At 53.4% G+C, this 27113-nt stretch overlaps 1 protein-coding gene across 4 annotated transcripts; it reads right to left on the bottom strand.

Moving 5' to 3' along the window:
* Positions 1-409: 409 nt before the first annotated feature.
* Sdb (SAXO downstream of blistered) lies at positions 410-23889 on the bottom strand. Of its 4 annotated transcripts, none has more exons than XM_076904692.1 (7): positions 20284-23889; positions 14067-14317; positions 12723-13817; positions 9003-9352; positions 8724-8926; positions 7425-8649; positions 410-7331 (listed from the first exon to the last, which is right to left on the bottom strand). In XM_076904692.1, the coding sequence occupies exons 1-7, from the start codon at positions 23881-23883 to the stop codon at positions 529-531; spliced, it is 13527 nt and encodes a 4508-aa protein (XP_076760807.1). In that variant the 5' UTR covers positions 23884-23889; the 3' UTR covers positions 410-528. The 4 variants fall into 4 exon arrangements, with proteins under 4 accessions (XP_076760807.1, XP_076760805.1, XP_076760806.1 ...); XM_076904690.1 differs by having other exon boundaries at positions 410-8649; positions 12723-13212; positions 13276-13817; XM_076904691.1 differs by having other exon boundaries at positions 410-8649; positions 12723-13304; positions 13368-13817.
* Between the last annotated feature and the right edge of the window lie 3224 nt (positions 23890-27113).

Below are 27113 nucleotides of genomic sequence, written 5' to 3'. Positions count from 1 at the left end.
CACGTGGCTTAACGTGAAAACAAATGTTAACTTCACTTTCATCTGCACGCTCTTACAGTTCGACTGCCATTTTTCACCGCTGACCGATAAATAAATCGTTCGTATCCGACGATGCATTCCAGCATCGCGTTATCCTGTCTAAGGATAAAAGTATATCGACATCGTAAGGATACATACATGTTAATACGTACATATAATCGCGCATAGAAATGTGTACTGTTGCGCGCAATTCACGCGGTTCTACCGCCTCGTTCGATGATCAAGAAACAAAAAGGACGATCCTCCGCGAAACGGAGGTCGAGTGACGCGAGTTCATCACAGCCCGTAATTTAGCTTAGATATCTAATTTCTTTGGAGGCGCCTCTGAAAACAATCTCGCGGGCCTGAAACGTGAAAGGAAAAACATATATATATATATTTATTTATTTCGAAAAAAGAAAGAAACCAAATGATCCTCGAGGCCCTCCAACGATCAGTTCCTCGTGCGATTCGTATGGCAGAGATAGAGGAGATGTAATTAAAAGAACTCTAATTAGAAACGACAGGCATATAGAATTTGTGTTTCGGTGTGTCTCTGGTGTGCTTGAAGGGTGCCTTCTTGGCCTCGATCAGCGCAGCTGGACAGGGTCCCTTGTGCCTTGGCGTGAACTCTTTCTTGTACATACTCGAGGTGACCGTGGTCCCGTCCCCAAGGCTGATGTGCGACACGTTCGCCTGCCTCTGCACGCGTTCCACCTTCTGGCTGGTGAAGTTTCCATAGCTCTTCGCCTCGCTGTGCGAGTAGAATTTCCCACCGCCTACGGTCAAGTTGTCCTGGCGAACGATCCTCTGCGGACGCTCGTAGGTGGAGGACGCCCAAGGGTTGCACTCTTTGGTGCTACGATGTAGAGAGGTTAAACTTCGACGATCGCTGCTCTGACTCGAGTTGCTGATGTACTGTCCTGTTTCTGCTAGGTTCGAGATGCTCTTCTTCTGGTCCGCAGCTGTGGAGGAGATCGTGTGAAGGGCCTCTGTGGAGGAGGTGACTCCGCGTCTGTGGAGAACAGAATTGGTCACGTCCGCGGAGGACGAGATCACGTTCTTCCTGTGGTGACTGGTCTTCGTAGCCGTGTCCATTTGCGATCTCTCCGTGGATTGACCAGTGATGGCTTGTCTGAACTCCGCGCTGCTTGCTTGGGTGGAGTTGTAGCGAGCTTGGCTGGAGATCGTGTGCTGCTCGTGCTGCTGTTTCTGTCTGACAGTGGATTGTCGCGACTCTGTGTGCTGGGCGTTTACGTAGTCTCGTTTGCTTGTCTCTTGGTGGTGTTTCTCGAGCTGCTGCTTGTGCTGCTCGCTGTATCTTCCGTCGACCATGTGTCCACGTTGGGTTTGGGCGTCCGCGATGGCTCTTTCGTCGACGACGCGTCTCGTCTGCGACAGGTTTTGCGATCTATAGTGTTGCTCGCTGGAGTGGATCCTTTGTTGATGCTCGTTGATGTATTGTTGACTGCTCGAAAGAGCTGTTGTAGACTTTCTGGGGTCTGGTTGAGGACCTGGTCCATCTGACGGTTGTATGGCACGATGATCCGTTGTCACCACGCGTTGCGACTGGTGCTGAAGATTCTGAGCAGACGAGATCCTCTCACCAGTTGTTCTCTTCATGTTAGTAACCATCGTTCCGTTCTCAAGAGTCTTCGACTCTGTGGAGACGGTTCGTTTCGTGTCCGACTCGATGCTGCTGATCTTGGCAGCGACCTCCTTGGCAGTGCGTTTGGTGAAAGTGTTGTAGTTCCTCTGAGTAGTCGTGGACATCACAGACGTGTCGTCGCCCAAGGTAATCGAGGATTCCATGTGGTGTCTACGACTGACAGTCTTACCAGCCGGCGAATCGTCCTTTCTGGTCGGCGTGAACATGTCTCTGGAGGTTGTCTTCGTCTCCATTGCACCAGTGCTGACTTTTAGGTTGTCCTCGTGCCGCTTGATCTCTGCGCGTTCCCCACGAACCACTGTGTAAGTGGATCTCTGCGAGGTGCTGTCTTGGAACTCGCCAGTCATCCTCAAATTGTCCTCCCTGCGCACTACTTCAGCCCTCTCGCCTCTCTTCGGCGTGAAATCGTCGCGAGGTCTGCCCACGAAGTCGCCTTCCGGTTTCAGGTTATCCGTGTGACGAATTGGCGATCGACGCTCGACTGGACCGACTCGTTCCGGTGTTCTACGCTCGAAATCACCCTCTGGTCTCAGATTGTCAGGATGCTTGATCGGCGACCTCCTCTCACCGGGTCCCACTGGAGATCTCTGAGGTTTCTCGAATTCCCCTTCAGGACGGAGATTGTCAGGATGCTTCTTGACCAACGTGCGCTCACCAACGACGTGCATGTAATCGTCCTTGCGACGCACGTCGATGAACTCACCCTCGATCTTCAGGTTGTCTTCGTGCTTTCTGACGTTCACGCGTTCGACCTTCGTGATCTTCTTGTAGTCGTCCCTGGATCGACGAACGTCCATCTCGCCTTCCATTCTCAGATGGTCCTCGTGTCGACGCACCTCCACTCGTTGACCGTTCACGTGTCTGTAATCGTCCTTCGAAGACGGGCTGACCTCCATCTCGCCCTCTGGTCTCAGGTTATCCTGAGGCCTTCTAACCGGTGCACGCTCGCCTCTCTTAGGGACGAAGTCGTCCTTGGGCACGATGTAGAAGTCTCCTTCTGGATGAAGATTGTCCTCGTGGCGAATGGGAGTTCGTCTCTCGGCTGGTCCCACTTTCTGAGGCGTTCGTTTCGCGAATTCGCCCTCAGGATGCAGATTGTCCTTGGGTCTCTTCACGTCTGCGCGATCCCCTCTGATCGGTGTCTCCTGTCGCGGTCTTCCAACGAATTCTCCTTCAGGATGCAGATTATCCGGGTGTCTGATGGGTGCACGCCTCTCTGCAGGACCAACAGGAGACTTCTCTGGCCTCTCGAAGTCTCCCTCGGGTCTCAAGTTGTCCTTAGGCCTCTTGACCACTGCTCTGTCGCCCTTGGTGGGCGTTGGCGTCTTAGGGCGCTGCGCGAATTGTCCTTCGGGCTTCAAATTGTCAGGATGCTTGATAGGCGACCTCCTTTCAGCGGGACCAACAGGAGACTTCTCTGGTCTCTCGAATTCTCCTTCGGTTCGAAGGTTGTCCTCGTGTCTGACGATCTCGCTGCGTTCTCCACGGGTCACTCTGTAGTCGTCGCGTCTACGAATGTCCACGAACTCGCCTTCTATCTTCAAGTTGTCCTCTCGACGAACTACATCCACTCGTTCGACCTTCGTGATGGTCTTGTAGTCGTCTCTGGACCGACGAACGTCAATCTCACCCTCCATCTTCAAATTGTCCTTGTGAACGACGATCTCCGTCCTCTCGCCCTTCGTCGGCTTGTAATCGTCCTTGGGTTTACCAGCGAACACACCTTCGGGTTTTAGGTTATCCTTAGGCTTCTTCTGAACAGGTCTGTCCACGCGCTTCGGTGTGAAATCGTCCTTCGGTCGTCCAACGAACTCTCCTTCAGGGTGGAGATTGTCCTCGTGGCGTATGGGCGTTCTTCTCTCCGCTGGACCAACAGGAGACTTCTGTGGTCTCTGGAACTCTCCCTCGGGTCGCAGATTGTCCTTTGGTCTGGTCACATCCGCTCGTTCGCCTTTGAGAGGCGTCTCTTCTTTGGGACGACCAACGAACTCTCCTTCTGGACGTAGATTATCAGGATGCTTGATGGGGGTTCTCCTCTCTGCGGGAGCGACTGGTTTCTTCTCAGGTCTGTCAAAGGTTCCTTCAGGTTTCAAATTGTCCTTAGGCTTCTTCACGTCAGCCCTTTCTCCCCTCTTTGGCGCCTGCTCCTTCGGACGTCCGATAAACTCCCCTTCAGGCTTCAGATTATCGTCGTGCTTGATTGGAGAACGCCTCTCAGCTGGACCAACAGGCTTTTTCTCAGGTCGTTCGAACTCTCCTTCAGGCTTCAAGTTATCCTCTGGCTTCTTCACTTCTGGTCTCTCAACCCTCTTGGGGGAGTAATCGTCTTTGGGACGACCCTCGAATGGTCCCTCGGGTTTCAGATTATCAGGATGTCTCACGATGTCGACTCGTTCACCCTTTACAACCTTGAAATCGTCCCTCGTTCTGACATCAGTAAATTCACCCTCAACGCGTAGATTGTCCTGGTACTTGGTCACCTCTGCCCTCTCGCGGATTATGAAATCCGTGTACTCGTCCCTGGATCTGTAAGTCTCGATGTTGCCTTCCATTCGTAGGTTGTCCGTACGCTTGATGATGTCCATTCGTTCGCCTCGAACAGGAACGAAATCATCCTTGGGACGACCTTCGAAGGGCCCTTCAGGCTTCAAGTTATCCTCAGGTCGTTTAACCTCAGCGCGTTCTCCTCTGGTCGGTTTGTAATCGTCCTTGGGTCTGCCTACGAACTCTCCCTCGGGTTTCAGGTTGTCAGGGTGTTTTATGGGGGTTCGTTTCTCAGCTGGTTTAACTGGCGATTTTTCTGGTTTCTCGAACTCGCCTTCTGGACGCAGATTATCTTGTGGTCTCTTCACATCCGCACGTTCGCCACGTTTTGGAGCCTCTTCTCGAGGCTTTCCAATAAATTCACCCTCTGGTTTCAAGTTGTCCGGATGTTTAATGGGCGTCCTCTTCTCGGCTGGACCGAAAGGCTTCCTCTCTGGTCTCTCGAACTCACCTTCAGGCTTCAGATTGTCCTTAGGCTTCTTAACCTCTGGTCTCTCAGCTGGTCTATACTTTTCATGCTCAGGTCGTTCGAATTCACCCTCTGGTTTCAAGTTATCAGGGTGCTTTATTGGTGTACGCTTCTCAGCTGGTCCCAGAGGCGTCTTTTCAGGTCTCTCGAAGGTGCCTTCTGGTTTTAGATGATCTTCTGGCCGTTTTACGTCAGCCCTCTCTCCTCTAGTCGGCGCTTCTTCTTTTGGACGGCCAATGAATTCTCCTTCAGGCTTCAAGTTGTCTTGCGGCCTCTTCACGACTGGTCTTTCAGCTGGTCTGAATTCCTCTGGCTTAGGTCTCTCAAATTCACCCTCTGTACGCAAGTTATCCGCGTGTTTGATGGGCGACCTTCTCTCAGCAGGGCCAATGGGTTTCTTCTCTGGAACCTCGAACTCCCCTTCAGGATACAGATTGTCCTTGGGTCTCTTCACGTCTGCCCTTTCACCCTTTCGTGGAGCTTCCTCTTTCGGTCGACCAACAAAGTCACCTTCCGGTTTTAGATTGTCAGTCGGTTTCTTGACGACTGGTCTTTCAGCAGGCTTGAACTCCTCCGGTTTGGGCCTCTCGAATTCACCCTCTGGTTTCAAATTATCAGCATGTCTAATGGGCGTTCTCTTCTCAGCAGGGCCGACAGGTTTCTTCTCGGGTCTCTCGAACTCTCCCTCAGGTTTCAGGTTGTCCTTGGGCTTCTTGATCGGAGCTCTTTCACCGTGTTTAGGCGCCTCCTCCCTTGGTCTTCCAATGAACTCTCCTTCCGGTTTCAAATTGTCCTCTGGCTTCTTCACCTCTGGCCTCTCAGCCCTCTTGGGAGAATAATCGTCTTTGGGACGACCCTCGAACGGACCCTCTGGTTTCAGATTATCTGGATGTCTCACAATCTCAACTCGTTCACCCTTCACAACCTTGAAATCATCCCTCGTCCTGACATCAGTGAATTCACCCTCAACGCGCAGATTGTCCTGGTACTTGGTAACCTCTGTCCTCTCACGGATGAGGAAGTCCGTGTACTCGTCCCTGGATCTGTACGTCTCTATGTCCCCTTCCATTCGAAGGTTATCCGTACGCTTGATGATCTCCATTCGTTCGCCACGAACTGGTCGATAGTCGTCCTTAGGGCGTCCTTCGAAGGGTCCCTCTGGCTTCAGATTGTCCTCTGGTCGCTTAACGATCGCTCTGTCTCCCTTGGTAGGCGTGAAGTCGTCCTTTGGCTTGCCAACGAAGTCTCCCTCTGGTTTTAAATTGTCAGGATGCTTGATAGGCGTCCTTCTCTCAGCTGGACCGAACTTCTCAGGACTAGGACGTTCGAAATCACCCTCTGGCTTCAGATTATCCACAGGCTTCTTCACCTGAGGCCTCTCTGCTGGGCGATACTCTTCGTGGTCGGGTCGTTCGAAGTCTCCTTCGGAACGAAGGTTATCAGGATGTTTAATCGGGGTGCGTCTTTCAGCTGGACCGAAGGTAGGTTTCTCTGGTCTCTCAAATTCTCCCTCAGGGTATAAGTTGTCTTGGGGTCTTCGTACTTCGGGACGTTCGGCTTTCTTTGGAGAAAAGTCGTCCTTTGGTCGACCCTCGAATGGTCCCTCAGGTTTCAAGTTGTCCTCAGGACGCTTAACATCTGCACGTTCGCCCCTCGTTGGCTTGTAATCGTCCTTTGGACGCCCCTCGAACGGACCCTCGGGTCGAAGGTTGTCATCGTGCTTAATAGGCGTCCTACGTTCAACTGGAGTGAATCGAATGCGTTCCTTCTCTGGAAATTCATCCTCAGGGAACAGGCTGTCAGGATGTCGTACAAATGTCGGTTTCTCGCCAGGGCCGTAACGAGCAGGCGATGGCTTCTCGAATTCTCCCTCTGGATACAAGTTATCCGGGTGTTTGATGGGCGTACGCCTCTCTGCAGGTGTGTACACTTCCCTGGGACGATCCTCGAATTCGCCTTCAGGTCGTAGATTGTCCTGAGGCCTCTTGACTTCAGGACGCTCGGCAGTTTTTGGAGTAAAATCATCCTTTGGACGACCCTCGAACGGTCCTTCAGGTTTCAGGTTGTCTTGCGGCTTCTTCACCTCCGGACGTTCTGCTTTCTTCGGTGAGAAATCGTCCTTAGGTCGACCCTCGAATGGTCCCTCTGGTCTCAAGTTATCCTCAGGTCGTTTCACGTCAGCCCTCTCTCCTCTGGTTGGTTTATAGTCATCCTTTGGACGGCCTTCGAACGGTCCCTCTGGTCGCAAATTGTCCTCTGGTTTCCTGACTTCCGGTCGTTCTCCACGCTTTGGAGAATAGTCGTCTTTGGGACGACCCTCGAACGGACCTTCAGGCTTCAAGTTGTCTTGCGGCCTCTTCACGTCAGCTCTTTCACCCCTGGTTGGTTTATAATCGTCCTTAGGACGGCCCTCGAAAGGCCCTTCTGGTCTGAGGTTGTCCTCTGGTCTCTTGACATCTGGTCTTTCGCCACGCTTTGGTGAGAAGTCGTCCTTCGGACGGCCTTCGAAAGGTCCTTCGGGTCTGAGATTGTCTTGCGGTCTCTTCACTTCCGGACGTTCAGCTCTCTTCGGGGTGAAGTCGTCCTTAGGACGTCCTTCGAACGGTCCCTCGGGTCTCAGATTATCCTGAGGTCTCCTCACTTCCGGTCGTTCTGCAGTTTTCGGTGTGTAATCGTCCTTGGGACGCCCTTCGAACGGTCCCTCTGGTCTCAGGTTATCTTCAGGCCTCTTCACATCAGCTCTTTCTCCTCTAGTCGGTTTATAATCGTCCCTAGGACGTCCTTCGAATGGTCCTTCTGGTCTCAAATTATCTTCCGGCTTTCGAACTTCCGGGCGTTCGCCACGTTTCGGCAAATAATCGTCCTTAGGACGCCCCTCGAATGGTCCTTCTGGTCTCAGATTGTCCTCAGGCCTCCTTACTTCCGGTCGTTCTGCAATCTTCGGCATGTAATCATCTTTTGGACGCCCTTCGAATGGTCCCTCTGGTCTCAGATTATCTTCAGGCCTCTTCACATCAGCCCTTTCTCCTCTAGTCGGTTTATAATCGTCCTTAGGACGCCCCTCGAACGGTCCTTCTGGTCTCAAATTATCCTCAGGCCTCCTTACTTCCGGTCGTTCTGCAAACTTAGGCGTGTAATCATCTTTTGGACGCCCTTCGAACGGTCCCTCGGGTCTTAGATTGTCTTCAGGCCTCTTCACATCAGCTCTTTCTCCTCTAGTAGGTTTATAATCATCCCTAGGACGTCCTTCGAACGGCCCTTCTGGTCTCAAATTATCTTCAGGCCTTCTTACTTCAGGTCGTTCTGCAATTTTAGGCATGTAGTCATCCTTGGGACGCCCTTCGAACGGTCCCTCTGGTCTCAGATTATCTTCAGGCCTCTTCACATCAGCTCTTTCCCCTCTAGTCGGTTTATAGTCATCCTTAGGACGTCCCTCGAACGGTCCTTCCGGTCTCAAGTTATCCTCAGGCCTCTTAACCTCCGGACGCTCAGCCCTTTTCGGAGAGTAATCATCCCTAGGACGTCCATCGAAAGGTCCTTCAGGCCTCAAGTTATCCTGCGGTCTTTTCACATCTGCTCTCTCGCCTCTCGTTGGTTTGTAGTCGTCCTTGGGACGGCCTTCGAACGGCCCCTCTGGCCGTAGATTATCCTTGGGCCTCTGCGGTTCCGGCCTCGCGGTGATCGCTGGTACAACGTACTCGTCCTTGCTGTGAGGCACACCTTCGAACGGCCCTTCCGGCTTCAAGTTATCGTCACGCCTTATCACGGCAGTGCTTCTGTAATCCGTCTGATCGAAGCTACGATATTGCTCCTGAGTCGTGGTGGTGCTCTCCACGACGTCCGTCTTGCTGTAGAACCGATCGTCCTCCTCGATGTAAATCGGTCGTCGTCGAGGTTCCCTCTCGACGGTGTCGAACGTATGGAAATCCTCTTTGACGCGAGAGGTACCCTGCGAGAAATATTCCTCCCCTTTACGCACGCCGTTCGAAAGGACTCGCTGATCGCGCAGGATCGACTACTCACCGTGAATTCACCCTCTCCCACTATGAGGTTGTCCGTACGTTTGATGATCTCTGCTCGTTGAACGGTTCGATGATCGACGTACTCCGATCTGGTGGTGGTCGCGTCGATGAATTCACCCTCGACCTTCGTGTAGGTGTTTCGACGTACTGGGCTCGGTCGTTCGCCGGGAGTTCCGGTGAACACCAGCTCCGTGGTGGTCGTGCCTACGCAACGAGACACAAAATCGTCTCTATTAATCACGCAAGTATTCCTGCGAGAAACTAACGAACCAATACTCACTGTCGAACTCCCCTTCCGGTCTGAGGTTGTCCTGCGGTCTCCTAACAGGCGCCCTGTCCCCATATTTTGGCGCCTCCTCGACGGGTCTGCCAATGAATTCACCCTCCGGTTTGAGATGGTCCTGCGGTTTCCTCACGGGTGCTCTCTCACCCCTCGTCGCCACGTAATCGGTTCGTCTCTCTCCGATGAACTCGCCCTCCATCCGTAGATGGTCCTCATGATGGTAGACTGTTTGTCTGTCGACGCGTTTCTCGTCGAACTCCTCGCGATAGGAAGTGACAGCGTGAACTGGCTCGTCTCGTGGGATCTCCAAGTGGTCCTGGGGCAGATTATGGGGGCAACGATGGCGTCTGCGAACATATCGACAAAGAGATCAGTATCGATTCGTAGAATTCGATCGTTCTTTCGATTATTCCAGGTTACTTGGATCGTAAGAGATCGTATGGGATTCGTGAAGTCTTCTTACGCGAGATCGCTGCACGGAAGGGGTTAAATCACCCCCTCAGAAGGCAACGAGCAATCGTACGTCAGGACGAAACCTAATTGGACGTCGAGCCTGATTTCACCGCTGCTCGCGAATATTCATGCGGCTCGGTCGTGGTGGATTACCTGCTCGTTGGCCCATTGATAAACTGGCGAGTATCACCGCCGTGGACGTCACTGCAGTCACGCACGTGATCATTGTCGTACGGGCACGAGTTGCGTGTTCGTCGTTCACCGTCGCTTCGTTAAAACCTCTCTGCACACCGTTCGTTAGCTTAAGTAATTGAAATACTGAAATATAAATCCCTGTCCCGTGGCTGAGCCGTGGTTCGTCCATTGGTGCCATTCTTTCGCGCGCGATCCTTTCCACGGACCTTTAATCGTCTATTTATCCGCGACACGCGTGTCAACGAATCGAAATCCGATTGCTAATCCTTCGACACCAATCGCTATTCTCTCCTTCTGTCGTGCACGTGTTAATAACAGCTTATCAGTTAATTGCTTCGATTCAACGTCAACCCATCCTCTTTCTGGGTCGGTTTCTTAGTCCCATCTACGTGATTCAACACTGACTGTTAACGTTTATTGTTTCAGAACGGCGTGGCCAATAATTAACCGAGCTAAGGAACGTCGATCCCAGTCGACGGCCACGCGAGACGACGAGGTAATCTACGCGTCAATTAGGAAGAACGCGGACCGTCGAAATGGCAACGCCACGTCCCTCTTCTCGCCTCGCTGTGGCGCGCATTTAATATCAACGATGGAACTGGCAGCCGTGACAAAATCGACTGCTAAAAATGCATAACCCGGGACACGTGTGCGCGTAATTGTTCGCCGTGGACGAGAGAAATGGTAACGAGAGGGGGTCCCGTCAGCGCGCCGTTGCAACTTTTTTCATCGACCGTGCTGTGGGTGATTTTTAATTAAAACCGAAAACATCCGAGAGCCGCGCAAAGGTAAGTAAAGCAACGACGGAGAGAGGCTTTGTCCGTTCGGTTCTCCGCGAGAGAAATCCACGGGCCATTTGGAAATTGAAAACCGGTCAAAGGGAGGATCTCGCCTCGCGCACCGAATCCGTTCGACTGCGTCCGTTTCGTAAACGGTGGGAAAACCGAAGAAAACAGAGAAAACGTAGGGTAACAGGGGAGCGCACGCGCGCAGAATTTTCGATGACGAGACGACGACGAACCCCTACGCCAGCAGCAGCCAACAACCCTTTGGCACGACTTGGTTCTTCGCGAGATGACGAGGGTTTTCGATTTTAATCGGTTCGAAGGACGTGTCGCTGGTCTTAGATGATCGTATCTAACCAGAGAAATTTCACACTTAAGTGGAAATGAGACACGCGAATCTGGCGCTTGACGAATGCAAAAATATGCGCCGTTGCTCTTTGCAGCCGCCGTATGCTCCACGCGCGTCCATCAATATGTACCGAAAGCAGTACGTATACGGTCGGTAAACATCATCTTAGCTATTTTTATCGCCATGCAAATATCGTGCCACGTAATGCTGATTGCTTTTTGTTAAATCACAGCACGACTGAAAAGAAGCTACTGTCTGTCAAACGGTTTGACGATCCCTTTAATTCGTTGAAGCTTATCAGACGTGGTCTATTGGCCATCGCGAGGGATCAAAGGGTTGACGAAACGTTACTGGGTCCCGTTATTACTCGCGGACGCGTAATCGATACCCTTGGTATCCGCGACACCAGGTGCGAGGAGTCGATATTATAGAAGACTCCGTTGGACCAGCTGGATCAGATTCGAGTGGACGACGAGCAGGAGCTGGTATCTCGACGATCGTAGGGCGCGCGAGCAATTTACCCCGATCACTCGCGTTCACCCGAGCCCACGATCCGGGTCAAGCGTTTCGATCCATCGAGAACTTGCTGCGCATTCATCGGTGCAATTTGCAACGGGGCCCGCGATCCTGTTTACGTTCGCGGAACGCAAACATTAAACCGCGTCGACGGCACGGAACGTCGTCGAAAACTTGCCTCGCGCCCTGTCGAATCGATCGGGACCAAGGCGAGCGTTCGCGAGACGCGTCCATTTCGAGACACTCGACCCTCGAACGCGAAGAATCGAACCGATCGACTCGCGATTGAAGTCCTTGCCACGATCAAAGCTCCCTTGGGGCACGAGGGAAACGTTGTTCGTCGGCTTTGCCCACCTTGCTCGATGATCCTTGATTTTTTCACGGAACAATGGCATCCTTCGACAGCGTGATCGCGTGAAATTTGAGCCGCGATCACCTTGCCGCGCGGAGGACGCGCGTCGTACGAATAAGGAAGAAGAGCGAGCAGCGGATCGCGATTGGCCGGGAACAAGCTCCCGTAAAAGGGCTTGTCTGGTGTCCCACTTTTCAGAGGAGCGTACGAGCGCCTGGGTCCCCTTCATATGCATAGAGAGGTTGTCTCATAACGGCCTGGAGGGCTGCGACGCCATACTTGGACGACGTTTCGTACGCTCTCGAACTTCAGCGGCAATCCCAAACCGTAGACGTGGGATTGACGTTGAATTATTAGGGTTTCGTCGAGATTTTCAATGTCACATCGCGACGGACTCGTTTAAGGTGACGATGGAAATCGCGGCACGTTCGTGTATACGGGGAAAAGATACTGACGCATGCACGGTCACCGTGATGAGTAATCGATAGAAAACGAGTAACAATTCCGAGAACGTTTCGCGTGGACAAAGTGTCTCCTATCCAGGAAATCGAACTTAATATGGAGGTATTCGTGGGAAGATTACATGCGAACGGCGTTAACGGATCAACGCCTTTCGGCGTAAACCCTCCGCGGGGAGTTAAATCGGCTTACACAGCCGGTGCGGTTATAAATTCGTAATTAATTGAACGAAACAGTTTTTCCCATCGATTTCCATTCCGCTCGTGGGCGAAGCTTGGAAAGGCGGAAAAAGGAGGAAGGTGAAAACAGTCAACGCTGACGAGGAACGTGCTCGAGAGAAATTCGAATCGGTCGAAAGCGTTCGCGTTAATTTGCATCTTGAATCGCGCCGCGTTTTGTATTCCGATCTCGTTAACTCGCCTCGAAAGTGGGTCGTGTCGCGATGTTCAACCGAAACGAATGTATCGCGGGTAAGGTGAATTAATTCGCGCGTCGCTCGGGCTCTTTAAACCGAGGACGACCTCTTCCGCCTGGTAGCGGTCCCCGGATTTCTGATTCAACATCCGCGATTCGATATTCAACGTTGATTATTGCCTTCAACTTCTTACCCGCAAGTGCAGAGCTCGCAGATGCACTGCTCCTTCAGCGGGATCTTCGACAGTATGTCGGGTAGTTTTCCAGGCTGCACATCCTCCTCGTCGAGAGAGTCGGGCGTCTGATCCCCTCTCGTGGGCTTGTATTCCGGTTTTCTGGGCTTCTCATCCGGTCGACTAGGTTTTCCAGCTGCTGGTCGCTCGTCGAATCTTTCTGGACTTGTTGGTTTTTCATCTGGCCTGCTGGGTTTTCCAGCTGCTGGTCGTTCGTCAAATCTTTCAGGACTTGATTTTTCGTCTGGTCTGCTGGGTTTTCCAGCTGCTGGTCGTTCGTCGAATCTTTCTGGACTTGTTGGTTTTTCATCTGGCCTGCTGGGTTTTCCAGCTGCTGGTCGTTCGTCAAATCTTTCAGGACTTGATTTTTCGTCTGGTCTGCTGGGTTTTCCAGCTGCTGGTCGTTCTTCGAATCTTTCTGGACTCCTTGGTTTTTCGTCTGGTCTGCTGGGTTTTCCAGCGGCTGGTCTATCATATGTTTCAGGAGCCCTTGGTTTCTCCTCTGGTCTGCTAGGTTTCCCAGCAGCTGGTCGTTCTTCGAATCTCTCAGGACTCCTTGGTTTTTCGTCTGGTCTGCTGGGTTTTCCAGCAGCTGGTCTGTCATACGTCTCAGGAGCCCTTGGTTTCTCCTCAGGTCTGCTAGGTTTCCCAGCAGCTGGTCGTTCTTCGAATCTCTCAGGACTCCTTGGTTTCTCGTCTGGTCTGCTAGGTTTCCCAGCAGCTGGTCGTTCCTCAAATCTTTCAGGACTCGTTTTCTCGTCTGGTCTGCTAGGTTTTCCAGCCGCTGGTCTGTCGTACGTCTCAGGAGCCCTAGGTTTCTCCTCAGGTCTGCTAGGTTTCCCAGCAGCTGGCCTTTCTTCAAACGTCTCAGGTCCCTTCGGTCCCTCATCGAGTCGAGTCGGTTTTTCAGCGCCTAGCGTCGTGTCCCCTGCTCGTGGCAGCTTGCCAGGCCTCTCCTCGGGGCGACTCGGTTTCCCCGCCGCGGGCAACGGTTTCCTCTCTGGAGCGACGTAGTCGCGTGGTTTTTCTGGGGACTGTGGCCTACCCGCGGTACCTCTGAAACAGAACGAAACAATGAACCTCTCCGCTCGCTTAATAAACCAGCTATCAATGAAATATTCGAAGCTCCTTAGACTTGAAACAAAATCAACACGAAATATCTACATGTCCCGAGCAAACGTCGCTTGGCTACGCGTATCGACCGCTTCCGTCGATACTGTACCGCTGTTCCTGGAACGTGGCGCGATTCCAAGCTAAACTCCAACGCGAATAAATAATTCCTCTGGCAAGATTTGCGGCACCCACCTTCTCGTCTCGCCAGGGCTCGGCTCTCGCGGTCTGCTCGGTTTCCCGGCAGCCGGAACCGGTTGCGGTCGGTCGTCCTCTCGCAGGCCAGGGATCCCGCGGGGTGTTTCCTTCCACGGTGAACGGTCAGACGGTATCGGAGTCGAGGTGATGAGTCTGTCGAACCGCGCGTCGTCGACGACATCACGCGCTACCATGCTAGTCAGCTGCTCTTTATCGATGAACTCGGTCGTCGACTCGGTGACATCTCTCTGTAAAACAGACATCGCGAGATTGATTGGTCGCGCGCGCGTTTTCACTTTCAGCAGCGGGCGTGGGCGCGGGCTGGAACAACGCGCTCGCAGACGCAATTAGACATCGCCAGGGGTGGCTCTCTCCTGGTTGCACGGCAGAGAGAGAGAGAGGAGAAAGGTCGATGAAGTTAGAAACGTTATTAGCGAGTGCCGACGTTTAATTCAATTAATTCGAGTGGCTGTGTGCTGTTAATATAACCATAGATGACACTGCGCAAGAAGATTATACCGGCGGAAAGCGGCGCGTCTATTCTGCGCGACGGCTACGCTAAGATAAATTAGAGCGTATCGTAATGTTATTAGTCCGAGTGTCGCTCCGTCTAATGGACGGGCTCCATTTTAGACTGTAATGGAGTGGTACAACGTTTAAATTCCCCGCTGGTTTTTTCCCCGAACGCCTCGATCTCCTGCTGGAGTTGCTTTCAGCGACGCAGCCGGGACGCTAAATAAATTTCCCCCGTGCAATTTCGCCGCGCTTTGTCAATGAACCCCGTGATAATCGAAACGATTATCACCGCGCTAATTACGGCCGCTTTCACGGCCGGTTCAAAGCACCGGCCGTTATTCGTCAAATGGGTCATAACGGCGTCGCTCGCGCGAATCCCTCAGCTTAATCAGAAGCAGCGACCTGCATCGTACGTCTTCGAGCGTCCCACGGAAGATGAGAGTCGGAGGAACCAGCAGATTTCCTCCTCGCGAGTCGAAACGCGACGTCTTCGAGCGTCCCACGGAAGATGAGAGTCGGAGGAACCAGCAGATTTCCTTTTCGCGAGTCGAAACGCGACGTCTTCGAACGTTCCACGGAAGGTGACGATCGAAGAACCAGCAGATTTCTTCCTCGCGAGTCGAAACGCGACGTCTTCGAGCGTCCTACGGAAGGTGACGATCGAAGAGCTAACAGATTTCCTCCTCGCGAGTCGAAACGCGACGTCTTCGAGCGTCCCACAGAAGGTGACGATCGAAGAACCAGCAGATTTCTTCCTCGCGAGTCGAAACGCGACGTCTTCGAGCGTCCTACGGAAGGTGACGATCGAAGAGCTAACAGATTTCCTCCTCGCGAGTCGAAACGCGACGTCTTCGAACGTCCCACGGAAGGTGACGATCGAAGAACCAGCAGATTTCCGCCTCGCGAGTCGAAACGTGACGCGAGGAGCACCTTGCGCGTCCAATACGCGGCTCGACTCGCAGCCACCGCGTACGATCGTTCCGACTCGCTGGAACCGTAACCTTTTGTTCGACTTCCGTCTCGGAACGATGGCTTCCGGATTGAATCGACGAGCCGCGGCTCGAGCGAGAGCTAAACGCGAGAACGAAGCGCCTCTGTTTCGCGTGACTCTATTTTTTTATTCGTTTCATTGGCTGATACAGCGTATGCTGATCACTTTCGCGATAAGAGAATGAAAACAGTGATAACGATGAGTGAACCAACGCGGCTGGACGTTGGATGGAAATCGATGACTCTTTCGTAGTTGATTATCGACGTCAAATGGACGCCATTACGAATACCGCGGCCATTCTGGAATTAAAAACGACGACGCTGCTTAGCTCGACGGAATGCAGGTAACGCGAGATCGGTGGAGATGACGTTTCTGCACGCACCCAGCGTTCGTATCGCGTAACTCGAGCGAACGGAATGCCTCTTCTTCGCGGATTTGTGCAGCCTTCTTCAACGAGACCAACGGGAGGGATCTTAAAAAACGAGCGTCGTTCTCGTACTCCGACGAGAAAGGGCAGCGACCATCCGTCTCGACGGATGGAAAGCGCTAGGCGAAAGCGGAAGACGTCGATTCAATTTCGTCGCGTGTTAAATTGAAACCTGGCGGTGGGCAAAACGAGCGCAATTAATTCCAAGCAGAGTCGCATCGCAGTCGACTCCAGGATTTCACGCGTCGTAGGTGTTCATTGTTCTCGCGACGCGACTCGTCGAGGGCAGAGGTCACGCGTGCACCAAACGCTCGTATCGACCTACGCGTCCGCGATACGCCCGCCGAAAATTGCTCGTCGAATTATTTAAGTCCCGCGCAACGGACGATCTCGCGTTCACGTTCGATTCATCGTCCAAACGACGGACATTCGAGGCCCAGTTGTCCTCGAAATTGAAAACTGATAAGAGCATAGCAGAAATTCCGGGAACGAAGCGTTTACCTTTCAATTACACCGTTGCTCGCACGTACCAGCAGCGTGTGCAGCCTCTGGGCGCGTTGGAATAGTTTCACGTACACGGGCTCTCGGTTTGTTAGCGTTGATCATTATACCTCGCGGGCACGTCCGTTCCCCGGCTTAACGCTGTAATTCGATAACGAGCCGGGTAACGTTTTGCTAATAACGTTAAAACCGGACCTTTGTACCGTCTTTCAGCCGGCGAGCCATCCGCTCGCTGGGCTATCAAACAAGTTCGAGGAGTTATTGTAACTCGTAGCGAGCGTGGCGCTGAATAATTCGCGATTAATCGGTTGCACGCGCGGCGGCTTTGACGCGGTCTTCTTCGCTGTCGTGGGAAATTTCGCGTTTCGAGAGCTCGCTCGCGACTTTCCAGGTGCATAGCGCATCAGCAGCGTGCTCGTTTCGAGCACCGCGTCGAGCAAACCTGTACCAGAGCGGCTCGAAAGTCGGGCGAACGCGATTACGCTGTGCGCGTGGATTCTGGTTGGAGCGCACCAGCGCGCGGACTCGCCGGTTGTTTGCACGTGTCGAACAATCGAAAACAGGGCTCCTCCACGCAGCTACTTTCGACGAGGACGCCGGCGTCACGCGACGAGTAGCGACGCCCCAGATCTGACAAGAACACCGGGGGCATCTTCGCGTGGCGTCCAGTTAACCAGTCCGCTCGATTATTCGAGTCGAAGGTCACTTCGAGGGAACTATGCCAGATCGTTAATCGTATCATTGAGCGCTCACCGCTCTCCCTTCGTCGGCTGCGCGGTATTTCTCATCCGTGGACCAAAAGACGGATCCCCACGGATCGCGAGCCAGTCGACATTCCCACGATGAGATTGATACAGAGTAAAATTTGCCAGAGGATTTCGCGAACGCTTCCAAAGTACCAGCTTCTCTTCTCGAGAGGACTGGAGCGTGAAAAGAGCGTTTACAGAGGCGCGAATTGTCCCGCGATGGAAAAGAAAGCAGAAGGCTCGAAATTGGCGTCACTAAGTCGGCCAGACTGTGGATGCCGTGCATGCAATTAAGTCGAGTGCTCTCGTTAAAGACGCTCGATGAGTCCGGTTTCGATTGTTGCGATAATTGGATCGAGTGGAAAATAGAAGCGTCGCTTGAACTCCGCGAGGCGCGTACCTGTTGAATCCACCCGACTCTTCGTCGCTGTCGGAAGAAATTGATATTCGTAGGGTGGTGAAGGGGTGCGCGTGTGTCTGCCACGGTTAACGACACCATTTATCGTCGACTACCCCAGGGCTACGCGATTGATCTATCAGAATTGAACATCTCCCGCGGATTTACCCTTCGCGTTCGACCCTCCTCGCGCGGAGAACGATCGTTCGCGTTCGTTTGAAAAGAGTTTCGAGACGTTCGCGGCGGTTCGTTGCCAGGCGAGAAAGCAGTCTCGACGGAATTGATCGCTGCAAAGTGGATTGAAACTTCGCGGAAGCGTAATTCCACGAGCCAGAGGTTCCTCCGGCTTATTTCGCCGCGTCGTATCGACTCCATTTTCCGCGGAGCTATGTTTCATGGAACCACGCGTAAACGACGATGCCACGTCGTTATCACGCGATAAATCCCTACGATGAAAGTAATTTTCGCGAAGGTACGAATAGAGCAATGTGCGATTAGCCGTGCACGCACGAGAACCGTAGAAACGGTTGTACAACCTGCGACAATTCGAATCGATCCTCGAACATCTTCGTCGACCAGTCGTAAACGGTAACACGTGTAACACGGTGTTTACGTTCGACGAGCGATCGTTAATTCCACGGTTAGGTAGATTCGTCGCTGGGGTACCAGACGGATCGGCATTCGCAGAGCTGGGCAAGGTTACGCGAACAGGCACAGGGATCTGTACTTGAAAATGGCATTGTACGCGCACGATGACATCATCCACCGGTTTGGACAGTGATAATTTATCTTACTTCGCCAGAGAATATTCCCAGTACACGGTCGAACGATTTCTGCTTTATTATAAACGACGACGCGCGCGTGACGTCGACTCGTCTGACAGATGACCGCGACGCCTCTGATACTGAGGTCAAGTAAGAGAAGCTGAACCGATATCGTGGCGGATTCAATTGGTTCCGCGTGTAAAATCGCCTGCCAACTAGCCAATGGTTTTTCTATCTCCAAACTTGGCAACCGTCTTCCAGGTAATCGTTCGAATGTTCGCGAGTTTCGCAAGCGATCGAGATCGATCAACGCCACGGCGATCTTGGTCCGATTTTAACCGCGCGATTACGTTCGTAAAAGGCGTTCACGTCGAAGATGGCAGTTCGCGTCCCATTTCGACCCGTCCGTGGCGCCACGGAGGAGAAAATCGGATTAGCGGAGCCGCTCGAGGGGATCGATCGACGGACTTTAAAACGCGCGCGATCGAGATCGGGGATGAGATCACTGCCGTACGCGTCCACGCGCTCGCCATGCAAATTGTTGTCGATGTACGTACGCTCGGTCGAAGTCGATTGCAGGTAATTTCAGCCGCGTACATGCGACAGACGCCACCGTGGATCCCGTTGATTCTTAGTAAACGAGCCATCGAACAGGTCCCACCCATTTTACCGCGGCGAGCCCTTATTATTTCGACGCACACCCGGTTATCCGGCCGAGTTAATAACTATTTACTCCTCGTCGGGCTCGAAATCGTCGCTCTGTGTACGTAACTCGCCTCGGGGATCGCGGCGCTCGAAAGTGCTCCCAGCAGGAAAATCATTACGCGGCTGGCTTCCGTGTCGAGCTAAACGTTCGCGTACGACGACAGATAAAAATGTTCACGACGCGCAGCTTTCAGAGCTGGTCCCGTATCGAGAGATGCTATTTTATTTGCGAAGATTCGTATTCATACGCGCGGCGCGGAACGTGTTCGAACGCTCGCAGAGTTTATCGGCGGGGACGCCATGCACGGTTGCAAAGGCTGTAATTAACCGCATGGAACGAGAATCACGAGAATCCTCGTTTCCTAATACTCTTCCTCGTAACATAACACTTGGAATATCGAAAAATATCGACGACACGAAGCGAAACGACAACGTTGCGAAACACGTCGCGATGCGTCGCGAATTTCTAAAAACGGCTAGCTGGACATCCGTTGAATTTTTATTCCCATCGTCGACGAGAAAGCTGACTGTCCCGCGGACTAACGAGTCGACGAAACCTGAAAAGTTAATTGTCGTCGACAAGCGCGACCGATCGGGTCCGACACGGAACCGTGCGCAATGGCCGCCAGTGTTAACATCGATCCATCGATTGTCTCGTTGCCGGTTGACCCTGCTCCAAGAATTTTCCACGCTCTCCTTCGCGTCCTGCTGAATCGCGGAATTACGTCAGCGTTATTCTCAACCGAATAACACACTCGCGAACCTACGACCTTCGCCTGGTTTGGAAGTGAAAGTACGAACCGAGCCTCTTCCGCGAGGCGTGCGGCCCGATACCTCGCTTCCTTCGAAATGCCACGAACTTAAACCCGCACCAGAGAAAATCCAGTCGAGCAGATCGGTATTTCGCGAGAGCCTGAAAAGTTCAAAGACCCCTCCCATCGGAAAGCCGATCGTCGCACTTCCTGCTCCTACGCCGGCTATTATTTCATCTTCCAGCGCGATGGTTAAACGGCGGGTTTACGCAAGAGGTCGTTTCAATAAAAGGAGCAGAGGGAACGTTTCGACGAGATTGGACGCGGCCATCTCTCGAGGAACGCTCGCTCGTAATGCAATTTCTTCCCTACCGCCACGAATCAACCGATTGACTAATAGCTACTCGTTACTCACCGACTCTTTACGCGTGTCCGTCGCGAATTCGCTGATGACACGTTCCTCCGCCACGTCGCGGACGTCCCGCACCGAGGTGTAGCTCGATTCATCGATTACGTAAGAGGACTTCTGGACCACCTCGATGTCCGTCACGTCCGTGATCTCCCTCGTGTCTCTTACGTCCTTCACGTCGTGTTTCACGATCGAAATTCTCGTCGTATCGTCCTTGTCCCCCGCGAGAGGCTCTCTGGCTACTTTTTCCTTATCCGTTGGTGTCCTCTTTCGATCCTGCGGTTTCTCGTATACGAACGAACCGTCCCAAGTGGAGGCACCCGGTTTCGTTGGTCTCGCAGACCTGTCCGCAGGACTTCTCTCAGGACTTTTCGATCGCCTCTCGGGTGACTTTCCATCGTCCTCAGGTTGCCTCCTGACGGGTGATCGAAGAGCGTCTCGATGGTCGTCGATTTCGCGAACGATCGTCGTGGAAACCTTGGACGAGTCGAAGACCTCGGAGTCGGACTTAAGGGTGCGTTCCACGGTGGTCGAAGTAACGAATTCTGAAGTCTCCTTCGATGTATCAGCGAGAGTGATCGATTTCTCGGTAAGATAAGTAGCCTGCGTGTCTTCTGGTACCTTTCTACCATCCGTTGGTGAAGTTCGAACCGGTGCACGCTTGTCCAAGGGTTGACGCGCAGCGTCTGTCGTTGGTTTACGATCAGTAGGTTTCTCCGTTGGTTTTTCGTAGACGAACGAGCCGTCCCACGTGGAGGCGCCTGGTTTCAATGGTCGTACGTATTTCTCAGTCCTGTCAGGACTTCCAGGACGTTTCTCCGTAGGTCTCGAGTCCTCTGGCTGTGGTTTGCGACCTGCTGGCTCCGTTGGCTTCCTCTCCTCGATCGTCACGGATTTGTGTACCGTCGTTGGGACGCCATCGCGGATGATCACGGTCTCGATGGAGTCCGTGGAGTAGTCCAGCTTCGACGAATCGGTATAACTCTCGCGCGTGCTCGATTGCTCCATAACAACGGAATTGCTGACGACTTCCGTGCTGCTGAACACTTTCTCAACCGAGTCGCGAATGTCCAACGTGGTATCGCTTATGTGTTTCCTCGATCTGGGCACAGGACTCTCTCTGGACTCGGGTCGAACGTTATCGGTCGATCTATCGCCGACAGGCACCCCGCTGTCCGGCCTCTTCGCGTCTGGCGATCTCTCCACGACGAACGTACCGTCCCAGGTTGATGAACCGGGCTTGGTAACTCTGGCATCTTTGCTTCTAGGCTTCTCAGGACTTCCTGGTCTGCTCGATGGCCCATCCTGACGGACCACGTCGTAGACCACCGTCTCGTGCACGGAGGACAAACTGGAGTCCCTGATGTCGGCGAAACTCTGCTGGCTCGACGAGTGCTCGACCACGTACGACGCCATCGAGGTCTCCGCCTCGTTTATCGAGTTGTCCTCCGTCACATCGCGGATCACGATACTCGAGTCCGTCGTTCTTCGGGTGTCTGGTGTGCCACGACGTTCAGGAGTCTGTGGCTTCTCGTAGACGAAGCTACCGTCCCATGTAGACTGGCCAGGTTTGTAGCAACGCGACATTGTGTCTCGTTTGCCAGGTTTCTCTGGACTTCCTGGTCGTCGAGGCGAACCGCCATCGCCAATGTCCTCTTCGAAGATCGTTTCTGAGACAGAAGTTACCTTCTCGGTGGACATCTTCTTCTCGTCGGTGGTGGTCGCGTACTCGACCACGTAGGAAGATGAAACAGCTTCTGACATGCTCGAGATGTTCTGTTCTTCCGTGATGTCTTGGACGTCCACGGAGTCGTGTCTTTTCTCGGTCGTCCTGACGACCGTCCTGTCCGCGGACTTTTTAGCGTCGTCCTGCGTCTTTTCGTATACGAACTGGCCATTCCACGCGGAGTCTCCTGGTCTGCTGATCTTTTGCGGTGATGTCCTGTCCTTTGGGATGTCCGCTTTCCTCACAGGCTTTCCATCGATGTAATACTCTTCCATGAGGTCTCTACGTTCCTCTGATATGAACCTCGAGGAGTCAGTGGCTCCTTGCACCACGTGGAAGATGTTCGTCGATTTCTTCTCGTAGGTACCGTCTGTGCTCTTCTCCTTGAAGTCCGTCCTCTGCGTGGATTCGATGACGTTGTCTGCTCCAGGATGATGGAAGACAGAGGCGTCGGATACGTTCCTCTTTCGCGGCTCTGGTGTCTTCTCTACTGTGAAGGTGCCATCCCACGTGGACTCTCCGGGTTTCGTGTATCGAGTCGAACCTTTTGGGTGCGTCTCTGTCGTGATGTGTCTGTGTCCTCCACTGTGGTCCATCGATTCCTCGATGTCGCGTACCATCGACGCGACGCTTCGATCGAGGCTCTCGACCTTGGTGGCGCTGGTCCTGCCCTCGTCGATGACGATCTTCGAGTCGCGGATCACCGTCGACGAGGAGGACGCGCGCTGATCGATAATCGAACTCTGCTCGCAGACCTCGACGCTCGACACGTTCTCCTCTGTATAACCGGTATTGATTTTTGAAACCAGCCGATCTACTTTCCCCTTGTCGAGACTATCACGATCCGTTCGAGACGTCTCTGCATGCCTCGAAATGGTCCTCTCTTTACCCAGTGGCGGACTCTCGCTGACAAATGTGCCGTCCCACGTAGACTGGCCAGGTTTGTTGCAACGCGTGACAGCCTCGGTTACTTTGTCCGTTTTCAAGTCGCTTCTCGCGGTTGTCTCGCTGGCGATCCTGCTGGAGGACGAATCGAGGACCGCCCTGTCGGATCTAACGTCGTCCGTAAATTTGACGCGACCCACCGTCTCCGCTGGTGTCACAGTGGTCTCGTTGTCCACGCTGCGACTCTGCGAGGCGGTCACTATTCCGTTGTCGTCCATTTTCTCACCTGCCTCGCGGACTCTGGTGGTGTTCGCCACCGTCTGCCCGTCCTTTGTCCTCGCCTCGTATGTCTCTCTGCTGGCTTGTTTGCTCTCGTACGATTTCGACGACGTCTGCACTCGTGGCGCGCGGTCGCCGTTCATAGTCCCATTCGAGACCGTCGTCTTCGATTGGTGATCGTAATAGTCCTCCATGGAAGACGATGTCTCCATAACCGTGGTGGAAGACATCGATTTCTGAACAGTCTCCGCTCGAGACTCGCTGCGACTCTCGGATGATCTGCTGATCTGCTCTGATGTACCGCCTCTGCGTTGGACGTCCGAATAGACTTCGACGCCCTTGATCGTCTGTGGACTGTCGCGGACAGTTTTACCCTGTCTGAGGGACTGCATCTGTTCCTCAGCTATGAACTCCTGCGAGCTCTTGCCCATTTTGTGCGTAGACATTGTCTGACCAACTGTCTGTGGGGCGGTCTCGATGACCTTGATCACGTTACCCTTCGAGTCCATGATGACCTCGCGGCTCGCGCTGGTCATCTCCATAACGCTGCTCCTCGATTCGCTCTCCGTCACCTGTCGCTCCTCCTCGACGACGCTCGTCGACGACACCACCTCGACCGTCTCGACGGTCCTCGTGTCGGAGGTACCGGAGGAAGTCGCGACGACTTCCTTCGCTGCCCCCTTGCTCGTCCCACTCGTCTTCTTCCGCAGAGTCATTTTACACAACCCTTGCACCAACTGCCGTTCATGCGAACGCGACACACGTCCCCCTCGCCTTTCGAAGGCGCTGAACACGCGCGCACCAGATCCGCGGACAGGTACCAGAAACGTGTAACTCGCTGCTAACGTTTACCTACTGTACGTCACGACGTGGAACACGCGAATCGTTAACCGGCGATCTCTCGTCTCGGACTGAAGCTTCACCGCGATCGGCCTCGTTTACAAACTGCTTTCCCTTCGCCCCTGAACGCTCGTACGTGAGTACCAGCAATTACAAGCACTCCTTGTCCTTTTCACTCTGTCTTCGTCTCCCGTCAGTTTAATCCCGCCCCTCTCTCTTTCTCTCTCTCTCTCTCTCTCTCACTCTGTCCTTTCGTACGGTATGCGTAAGCGTGTCGTATCTCGGTGCAGAACGTCTCTCTGTGTACGGTGAACGCGCGGCGCGTGCGAGAGGAGGCTCGTTTTAACCGATGTTCTCGGTCCGATACCGCGAGTCGATGTGGCATCGGCGATGGCTCGGTGGTCCTAGTGACCACCACGGTTCACCGTTGCTCTCCGTCACTACCATTGCCGCGACGTACGCGAGCAGCCAGCTCTTTCGCCTGGAGAACGCCTCCCCTACTTTTCTTTCTCGCGTGTCCCCGCCGTGGGATGTTACCGCGTGCACGGCTCGCTCGTGTTCGTGCGCGCACGATCCTTCTCCGCGCGATTCTTCATTGTCCACGGTTTCCATCTCTCGTGTGTGGGTAGAGAGAACGAGCTGAGCCACGGTTCTTCCTTCCACCCAGCGTCTCCGCGCCGAACCGGCTCGACGGAGGCTTCGTCCTCGTTCTCCTCTTTCGCCTTCCTCCTTTAAGGACGATTCACCTCGAGCCGTCTGTTTGTCCGTTTTTCTTCCGTTTCGCGGTTGATCGATGGATTTCGACGACGGTGCCCCTCCGCGGGGACCCGGTTCTTACCGAGAAACGCCTACCTCGCGGCTTTATGTAAACTCTACGCGACGCTGAAGCGCAACGAACAGACACGCGCGCCCGCGTGTGTACCATTCGTTAGAAGCGTACACGCTCTGGCTTTGACAATGCCGTGGGTAACCGAGCCGACGTCTGTTACTCCGCTTCGTCGCGCATCGGGACGACGGGTATCGTCGGCTACGGATAATCGACTCGACAGATCGCAATCCGGATCGCTTGGATCGCTCGACGCGCAGGTGGAAACCGCGGATGCTCGTTCGTCGATGACGACGACGGTTGATTCGTCCGCGTTAGAGGCTGATCGCTCTGTTGTGTAACGTCGCTTCGACTGACGACACTTTTTGCGTCGGCTTTTTCATTCCACGAATGGTAAACACACAGCAGCAATTCCATCGCCGCTGTTACTTACGTTTTTTTGCGTCGGTTTTTCAATTCACCGTTGTCGATGTTCGTCCCTGACCGTATAGAGAAGCAGCCGTGGCCGATCGTACGAATTTCATCTTAATTCGTAAACTGGAATGCGGTAATTGGTACAAGTGGCGATCGACGCTAACGTAATGGCTATTAATAGAACGCAACGCTACGCGGTATTAAACGAACGGGACGGAAAGTTAAAAGGCACGGCTACCAATAACCATCCGCGTCGATACCTTTGCTCGGTGTACCAGCCACCAGAAGAAAGGTATCGGTTATTCCAACGCGGTTGCAGCCTCGTGGAGGAACGATCTAACGCGGCTTTAGCCGACGTGGGCGTGTCTTGCTCCGATTTTATGGAATCCCGTCGCCTGAAACGGCCGTTTTGTTTCGCCCCGCGGGGAACAAAGCCCGTAAACGCACACCTCTATTCTTACGCGGTGCGTTCCGCTCGTAAAATGCACGTACAGGTTTCCCTCTTTCACTCGTCGGGAACGAAACTCTCTTTAGACGCGTATCAGCGTTGGTTCGTTCGACGACGACGGATATTACAGCCGCTACATTCCCTCGTAAGAGATCGCACGCGTACGCGAGCGTTCGCCAAGCTCCCTTAAGCGTCGCGCCCCGAGTTAGGGGTGGAGAACGCGGCGTTCGCCACCGCGCGCATTAAACTAGGCATACACCTGTTGTCAAGCGTGAAATTTACGCTCGTGGTGGTACCACGCGCGTGCAATCGGTCTGGATATAGATACGCGTCGTAGATAGAACGCTGCGCCCCTTTCCGAGCGAGCATAATAACGCTTAATCGCATTTTAATAGACGAAAACCGTGGCCACGGTTTCCCAGCCTGTTTCTGTTTACGCCTCCATTGTATCTCCTTGGTGCTCTCGTTTCTTTTCCACGGAGGCCTGATCTCTGAACTTTTGCATCATCGCAGGCATTGAGATTCTTCTGTGTACGCGGAATTCTTTTATCGCGGTCCAGCGTGTTTTCGTCTTTCGCGAAGGAGTGAAGAGAAAACGGAGAAAAAAAGAGAAGTTAGTCACGAGAACGCTCGAATAGAAATGACCGCGTCTGAAGGAGGGACTGAGCGGGGTGCGGGGTGCCTTCGGAGAACCGGTCTCTCGTGATGTCTCGATGTAAACCGGGCGATGACGTAGACCGCGGAGAGCCGCGGCGACCAGCGTCGCGTTCCCCCCTCGAGGTGTCGGTCTGGCTCGCCCATGCCCATTATTTTCGCTGATTGCGCCGACGACACGATCGTTAACGAGCTGACAGAGTCGAAGGAATTATCGTTCGAATTGGCTCGAGCGCAGAGATTTATCGCGCGATATCGGCGTAGCCGCGGAGACTTATCGCCAGTGCCAATGCCACACGCCTCGATCGAGCCTCGAAGCACCCTGAAATATTCGTTCCGCCAAGGAATCACTCTTGATGCGATCTGTTATTAACGATTACGCGAAATCACTGAGAATCGACGCGCCTGCGGTTTCGAAAAAATGCGCGGATGATGTAACCGGAAATACGACGTACTCGAGGCGGGAAGAAGTCTGCGTAGATCGCGATCTCCTTCGTAGCCTTCGATACCGACACCGTGTGATACATTATATAGTTTTACGAGACGATCGAGCTATAAGCTCGGTTACGTCGAATCTTTACGTAGGCATGGTCGTTGCGTTACGTAGGAGGCGCGGTGTTTCGTAAACCCGACGGCCTTTAAGACTTTTCCCCTTAACTTTTCGCGTCGATGCGCCATTTAATATGCGCCTATACACACGGTCGTTAAACACGAGAAACCAACAATCTCGCATCGATCGGCAAATTGAAACGATTTTTACGAGC

This window comes from Xylocopa sonorina, chromosome 11 (assembly GCF_050948175.1).
Source record: "Xylocopa sonorina isolate GNS202 chromosome 11, iyXylSono1_principal, whole genome shotgun sequence".
In the NCBI taxonomy this organism is placed as follows: domain Eukaryota; kingdom Metazoa; phylum Arthropoda; class Insecta; order Hymenoptera; family Apidae; genus Xylocopa; species Xylocopa sonorina.
This window is presented reverse-complemented; position numbering and strand designations above follow the sequence as displayed.